This window comes from Triturus cristatus, chromosome 4_2, assembly GCF_964204655.1.
Source record: "Triturus cristatus chromosome 4_2, aTriCri1.1, whole genome shotgun sequence".
In the NCBI taxonomy this organism is placed as follows: Eukaryota; Metazoa; Chordata; class Amphibia; order Caudata; family Salamandridae; genus Triturus; species Triturus cristatus.
Window position 1 is genome coordinate 19,007,011 of NC_140586.1, and position 8,547 is coordinate 19,015,557.

An 8,547-nucleotide genomic window follows, 5' to 3' on the forward strand; every position below is an offset into this window, starting at 1 on the left:
TATGGGGAAGGCTCGGGCAAACTTCTTGCTTGGAAAACCAAACAAGAATTAGTAAGGAGTAACATAAAGGAAGTAGCATGCAACCTTACTGGAAAAATGTGCCTGATTCTGAAGACATAGAGGAAGCTTTTCGAAACCATTTTGAAGCAGTCTATAAAGAAGATATTAATCCACGGGAAAGCACGATAGAATCCTGGTTTCTGCGCTATCCCCCCAAAAAAGTCAGTGATGAGGCCTCCAGTAATTTTAATAAACCTATATCTCAATCTGAAATTAGGAAGGCAATAGAATCTGGCAAGAAAGGGAAAGCACGAGGACCAGATGGTCTTCCGGCCGAGCTATATAAATCCTTAGCCGAAGTTCTAATCCCAGTAATGTATCAATTGTTCTCTTATATTTTTGAAGAAGGTGGGCCTATGCCTCCCTCCTGGAGTCAGGCCACGGTTGCCCTGATTTTAAAACCAGCCAAGCCTGCAAATCAGTGCAATTCGTATAGACCAATCTCCCTGCTTAACCTTGATTATGAAATCTTTGTTAAGGTTTTAGCAGAGAGACTGAATGGTATTATGAGTGGGCTGTTGCATCAGGATCAAAAGGGTTTTGTTAGAGGGAGGGGTATCCAAGAGCTAACGTATAATCTGATTGGCTCTATTGATATTGCAACTATACACAAACTACCCTTAGCCATCATCACGTTGGATGCCACGAAAGCCTTCGATCGGGTAAATTGGGCGTATTTAACTAAGGTATTAGAGAAATACAATTTGGAGGAAACATTTTCTAGAGTCATTTCAGCTATTTACAAAACTCCAACAGTTAGAATATTAATAAACGGAAACCTCTCCTCTCCTATACAAGTGCAAAGAGGTACAAGGCAGGGATGTCCCCTGTAGCCAATGCTCTTCAATTAATATATAGAGTCTTTTGCAGATAGTATTAGGTCACATGAGGATATACTTCCCTTTAGATATGGTAGCTGGGAAAAAAAAGTTTCATTATATGCCGATGACATCATTGTATATACATCAGATCTCGAAAAAACCATTCCTATTGTATACAGTCTAGCCCAACAATTTGGTAATATCTCAGGATACGAGATTAATCAGTCTAAAACTGAATGTATGGCTTGGAACTCCACAGCCTGCCCCCTTCAATTGAAAAGAGAAAAAAGATAATTAGGAATAAAAATTACTCATGATATTAATGATATATCTGATTCAAATTTCGCAAAATTGATAAAGAAATATCCGATTCTCTAAAAAGTTGGGCTTATTTACCCTTAACACTAATAGGAAGGACTAACTTGGTAAAAATGATGCTCCTACCTAAATTAACTTTCATATTTCAAAATATACCATTAGCTTTTAAAGAAGAAACTTTGAGAAAAATTCAGTCAAAATTGAATTCATTTATATGGGCTTCCAAGGGCATTAGAATTTCTTGGAAAAAACTTCGGAGAAAAAAGAATAAGGGAGGCCTATGCGCGCCTGATATAATCTTTTGCATGGGTCTCTCTAATGAAGGTAGGAAAAATGCTCATGAATGAACCCAACTTTTCAGATATAGGAAGAATGTTCAGGGAAATGTTGCAAGACCTAAAAGGAGCTAAATATGCTTATCTATATAAGTTTGGAGACCCACGCTACTTTAAAAAAGTTTGACTGAAAATTTTAAAGGATCTAGTAGTCACTTGGGCTAAAATTAGAAAGTTTTCAAAAATCAGCTATTATAGCGCCATGTCGCCCATATGGGACACACCCGGATCAGCTGAATGGACCAAAGATATACTAGTAACACCTTTAAAATCTGCTGGCATAAATTGTTGGGTCCAGAATATGCCAGAGGAATGCTTGATAGCTCGGGAAGATTTGAAGTTTATGACGGACAATCAGCTATCGAAATTTAAGTACCTACAAATAAAAAGCTGGTCTCAGAGGGTTGGTATACCAGTTGGTTTTACAAACGACTTAGAGGCTGCCCTGAGAGCCAGACGACGGAACAAGAAAGAAGTGGTGAATCTTTACTGGCTCCTGATAGAGTTGGCAGACGAGGATTTTACACTTCCAACACAACTGTAGGGCGAGTACTTGCCGGATGTCAACATAGAAACATTATGGCAAGTATCTTTTGATATATTATATGTCACAGTCCAAGCTGCCAATTTAAGAAGGAATCATCTCTTCTCTCTTCATAGAGTATATTGGTCTCCATTAAAATTATCCAAATTTGCAAAGGGCACTATTCCATGCTGTCCGAAGTGCCGGAAAGAAAAAGCCAACGATGAGCATATGTTCGTAAGTTGCCCTATAATACAGCAATTCTGGGAATTGGTACTAAAAGGTATGGAAGGATTCTTTGGGTTCGATATACAGGTGAACATCTCGTTATTCTTTTTTGGTCTTTTTCCGAATTATGAATTGTTCTCTCTGGATATTAATAAGCTGTGTTTTTACCTTATATTACTAGCTCTTAGAGAAATCTGTAAATCTTGGATCAAATGTACCCCCCGACCTTTTTAGATTGGGTACATGCTATTAAATATGTAATGAAATTCGACAAAGCTATAAGAAAAGATAATAGCAAGAAGAGGGCTTTTTGGGGACCATGCATAAGTTGGTTGAATAGCCTTTAGATTACTTTAAAATGGGGGTATATACGTCCGATGATTATGCCTCTACATGGAATTACTTTACCACTCGGGTCAGTTCCTGGGTCTCACAGATAAATGGAACAGACAAATTTCGAGAGGTTCTGTGTAAAGCGCAAACCACCTAGATCAGATTTCTCATGCTGATGTCTACCAGATGGGGGACAGCAGAGGAAATCAATTTAGTCTTGGAAAGATCAAATGGCGTATGAGGACAAAAAAAAAAAAAAGACCAGACATGACTTGTGCAGCAAAACTGTGGAAAGGCAATGGGAGCACAGACAGAACAGGCGTGCACAACCTCATCAGTCACGAACAATGCACAGACACCATACCGCAACACAGACAAGAAGTGCACCACCACAAAACAATCATGGACACAAACTGGGACCAATGGGCCTACAATGACACACAGACAGACATACCACACCACCAATCAAGTCAAGGTGGTGTCATAGTGTACCACATGCCTGCTGTACATGCACAAGAATGACAAGAGACAGAGAATATGAGAGGAGAAAACACCAAGGACGCACCTAACACAAGCACAGGAACTAGAATAGACCTAAGTTCATGTGACAGATACACAGGTAAGACACACCACACTGGCAACACACATCTGAATGAAACACACCACACCAACAAAACACACACTGACATGCAAATAGTACACCACACATAGAGCATCTGTCAGCTGTAAGAGAAAACACAGCCCAAACTCTGCACACAGCCACATCAAACACATAACAGATGCACATGCCAATAAATCACACTGCGAAAACAGCAGGACATCAGGGGATGCACACTAGGCAAGGACAAGCCAACATACACCCACACCACTGCATGCACACCAAGCAGTGTGTACACACCAAACATACCAGTCACACACATATATGATTGACGCACCATGAACACCCACAACAACAACCAAAAGAGCACACAGACAACACCACACTCAGTAAGTGAAGCAGTACCTCAGCCAACATACCTTACCCAACACCCACAGATGCACAAGTTAGGGACACCAAAGTGGAAACAACCTGACCAGAGGACTGTGCAGCACAAACAGTTGAACTGCATATGAACAACCATGACTGCTAAACAGTACAAGAGAATCACATATAACCATGTGGCAAAATGTCCAGAGTGGCACATTACTCCTGTGCAAAGATCTGCACCACAAAGCACAGTGTCAAAAATGAAGTGATGGGGAGGCACACACACAGGCAACCCAAGGGGACAGCTGACATGAAAGGGAAGTTGTGTGTACGTCAGTAGTGGACATGACAGGAGTGTACCATACACAAATAGATGGAGTGTAGACTCACAATGGCTAGGCATCTGAAGCTCAGATAGGGGATGGTATGACACCACATCCCACATGCCATACTGGAGGCAATAAAGCCCTATGTGACAGCAATGCATGAGAAAACACCCACAATGTCAATGTGGCTGAGCAGGTATGTACAGTGACCACAAACAGCATCAAGACACACGGATGATCAACAAAACACCACACTGACTTGCCAGTCACATACTCTGCGTAATCACAATTGCCAATAACAACAAGTAGGAGTCAACCAGAACTGCAAGGACACAACTGCACAGTGCACAACATCAAACACACACACACGTGCACACAATCACAAGCACAGGGCTGAACAATCACACAAACAGGCACTCTACTCCTGGGTGACACGTGTGTGTAGTTGACATTGCAGGGGCACACACACATCAACACTCCCGACAAACCCACCCCTTCACACTGCACACTTCTAGACCACCCAAGTGCACACATTGAAAGTAACCCAGGTGACTAGGATGACTGACCATCACAAGATGACTATACACCTACACTGCTGAGGAACAGATAAAGTAAGATCACACATACATGATGACCCTGGCAAGCCTGCCTGCAATCCTGTGGATAGAATCCCACTCTCTGCTGCCAGTGCCTCCAAACCAGACATGTTTACAATATCGCTAACATGAACAAAGTATGATAATGACAACAGTATTTCAAATAAAACCACCATCATTGCACCCCCAAGCATCAGAGTCAGGAAGAACTGAAGTCCCTGTCACCCCTGTAAAAACTAGAAAAAGTGAGACAAGCCATTGGCAATGTTTAAGTGGCATACAGAGCATGTGGCACAGTAAACCATACGCACACGCAGAAATAACTTTAATCAGTAAGGACACTGACAGAACAGACAACAGGAGCAACTGTCTTTATTCACATATCGCACAGATAGGCACCAATATTAAACAACAGCAAGGCCAGTGGCCAGCACAAAGTGCAGAGTAGTTACACGAGAAGGTGCACAGGCAAGGGGCAAACAGGAGTAAACAACAAGGCCAGTGGCCAGTCCAATGTGCAGAGTGAGCCCATGAGAAGCTGCACAGGCAAGGGGCAAACAGGAGTGAACAACAAGGCCATTGGCCAGTCCAATGTGCAGAGTGAGTCCATGAGAAGCTGCACAGGCAAGGGGCAAATAGGAGTAAACAACAAGGCCAGTGGGCAGTAAAAAGGGCAGAGTGAGTCCATGAGAAGCTGCACAGGCAAGGGTAACCAGCAGTAAACAACAAGGCCAGTGGCCAGCACAAAGTGCAGAGTGGGCCTATGAGAAGCTGCGCAGGGAATGTGTGTGACTGTACCCTGCCATGCTCACCAACACAGTCAGGCGGTAAGAATGGGCAGTACAGGTGTGTGAGGGTGACTACCGCTCAGACTTGGCTGTCAGTCGGACTGGGAGCTGGCTGTGTGTCGGGGACAGTGGGGGCCTGGGCCGGGGAGAGAGAGGCCTAGCGGAGGTAGAGGCATCAGTGGTTTGGGAAGCAGGAGGGCTGCTTGGACCAGGTGGTGTTGTGGCACGTGGAGGTGGAGTCATGCTGTCGTGAGACACAGTCTGGGTGGGAGATTGTGGAGGGGTGCCTTTCGATTTCTAGGTGACTCGAAATGGCCTCCCTGTCTTGGGATGAATGGGAAGTGGTGTGGACACAACAGGCACACTCAACACCAAAGCTGCATCAGGTGCAGACGGTGTCCCACCCTCTGGGGACATGTTGGATCCTGCAGTTCGATTGGCCTGGCCTGGCCTTGCCTTAGCACCTCCATCCCCTGTTTACCAGGTGTTCCCCCTACAGTGCCCTCCTTCCCTTGCTTCACTGGGTGAGGAGTCGAGGTTGTGGGTGAATCTGCCTTGGAGCTCTTCATATGTTTACTCTTAGCAGGCACCACTTTCTCAGTGGGCATGGAAATGGTCTGCTTGTTTCTGCAAGACGCTTTTGGGACAGGAGAGTCCTTGTCTGGGGATGCCTCTAGGGCATGTGACGCTGAGGTCTGCTTTTTGGCTTTGTGGCTCTTGGTGTTGCCGGATGGGCTTTTGCCTTTGCCTTCTGGGGTGGCTTTAGTTTTCTGTGGGGACAGTGTCTGCACCCTGGACCAATTGGGCTGCTGCTGCTGTGTGCTGCGTGTGCTGTATCTTGACCTTGATGTCTGTTGTGCGTGGTCACTATTGTCAGATGTGGCCACTGGCAGGGCGGTGGACAACGGGACTGGATCTGGACTCCGAGATTGTGCCAGTTGAAGGGCTGCCGTCACTGTGGAAGACAGAGGCTGGACAGTCCGGTGTAGCCCACACACGTCTGAATGTATGCCCTCCATGAAAGCAACCACCTGTGCCAACTTTTTGTCGTGGTCTATGAAGGCATTGAGGAGAGCTGTCTGGCCACCACACAGCTGGCTCAAAAGGTCCACAGACTCAGCAGTGATGGGGGCAGGGGCAGCGGTACCTGGGATGAAGGACATTCTTCCCTTCTTACTGGTGCGAACATGGGCAGCTCTAGTGGAAGTAGCTGGGAGGGTGGGCACTGTACGCGGTGTGGTGGATGAGGAGGCAGAGTCCCTGTTCCCTGTGCCCTCCAACAAAGATGCGTCACCACCGGTGTCAGATAATGTAGAGCTTTGCGTCTCTGGCTGTGATTCCTCCAGCAGACTCCTGTACCCCTCTGAGGCGCTGGTCACATCTGTGTCACTGTGCTCGAGTGCAGCTGATGTGCTTGATGCCTCACCACTGGTGTCCATCCCCTGTCCTGCCATGCCCACTGGAGATGCTGCATGAGAGAGAGATGTAGGGTCAGTTCATTGGCATCAACAGAACAAACATATGCAAACAAAGCATCACTGAAGATGATGACATCTGCATGTTATACACCACCCTCTGCATTAACATTGTGCAACCTCAATTTTTTACTCTAACAGTGCGTGTCAACAAGCAAACCAGGCATAAGTGAGCCATGTGATGACCACACAGCACAATATCCTGCCCGTGGCTCAGTTCAAGCATACACACAAATAGCTCTGAGCACACCTAGGTCCCTGATGAGGGCAAGGATGAACCCCGCAACATGTTGCCACTGTCAGATCTGGATGGAGCAGAAGGGGACAACACAGATACAGACTGCAACATAACAGTCCACAATGGCGATGAGCCCATGCCATCCACCATGTTGTACTTTGGGGCACAACTACTGTTGCACATTGGCATCAGATGTCCAGGCCTCACAAATCTGAGGTCAGGCAATGCACGCATTGATGAAAGCACACTCCGAACAGGCACACTGCCGTTCCCTTCCATGTGATTTACCAGACTAACCGAATGCAGACGATACCTGAAGACCACGACTCAGATTGCAATGTAAATGCCCAGTAATCAATTTACATTAGAAAGTACAGGTAGGGTAAATGCATGACAGCTGCACCCAGCACAGAGGCCAGTTACAAGCCACTGCATCACACTACCAACATCACATAGCCCTGCGCTGGCTCAGGATGTGTACACATGCAGCCACTCACAGCCAAAGTCACCCTTCCCAGAATACTCACCCCTAGCTTGCTGTTGATGCTTCTTCAAACGTGCATCCAGCTCAGGCTGTGTAATGGCCAGAATGCGGGCCATTCGTGGTGTCATGCTGCACCGCGCCAACCTGCCAGTCCGAGGGATCAGCCCCAGTGTCATCTCGGCCACATTCTTGCTCAGCCGGCAGATGTCATCCCACCTCTTGTGACAGTGGGTGCGCCGTCAGTTGGAGACACACAGAGCCCGCACCTTGCATGCAATGGCCATCCACACGGCCTTACGCTGGTGTACTTTTAGCTGCAGGCATGGGAGACAAGAGGGGAAAACATCAGTGACACAGTGTTATGTACCAATATCTCTCAGTACAGTAGCATGATACTGACTCATCACAAATCCACAGATATGTCTCACAGAGACAAGAATGCATCTCACATGGTACATCAGCATAGAAGAACCACCCGTACATGCATGCAGGTGTGAGGGTGGACACAGTACCTGCTCATTTCTATACATATGCAGGATGCCAGCACATAAAGCCATGTTTAGTCTGCCCACATCTACAGTCCATTTTTAAGTGAAGCAATACATACATTACATATCAACATATGTTTGGTGGTAAACTCACTGTGTGCAACACTGCGCAGCTCTTCAATATATCACACACAAAAATAGGTAGTAGTGTTCCTTAGAAAGGAAAAACCGCACAACAGAATATAGCAAAGAGTATGTTCAGGACAAATTTTCTTTTGGCGTATAATATGGAATATTATCAATTAGATTGGGGTGCTCAAAGCAAAAATTGACATCTACTACCTAGAGACATCACCAGCATATTAAATACATAACATGCATATATTGGAAGTCAGAGAAAGCCTGAACAGCACACCCTTATGAGAATAAATCAGTCCAACATTAGTTGTAAGTTGATCAATATATACAAGAAAACATGTGCTCATCAGTGCATGTAGGGGAGATCAATTCCATCAATCAGTAGTCTCCGTGGTAGATTGTCATCTTTATTGTTTAAAAAGGAATCCC

At 45.5% G+C, this 8,547-nt stretch overlaps 1 protein-coding gene across 1 annotated transcript; it reads right to left on the reverse strand.

Annotated features, from left to right (window-relative positions):
* Window positions 1-5,064: 5,064 nt before the first annotated feature.
* LOC146832824 (uncharacterized) lies at window positions 5,065-7,800 on the reverse strand. The gene is made up of 2 exons (XM_085600024.1): window positions 7,536-7,800; window positions 5,065-6,763 (listed from the first exon to the last, which is right to left on the reverse strand). Exons 1-2 carry the CDS (start codon window positions 7,666-7,668, stop codon window positions 5,661-5,663), a joined length of 1,236 nt encoding a protein of 411 aa, XP_085456150.1. The 5' UTR covers window positions 7,669-7,800; the 3' UTR covers window positions 5,065-5,660.
* Window positions 7,801-8,547: the final 747 nt, after the last annotated feature.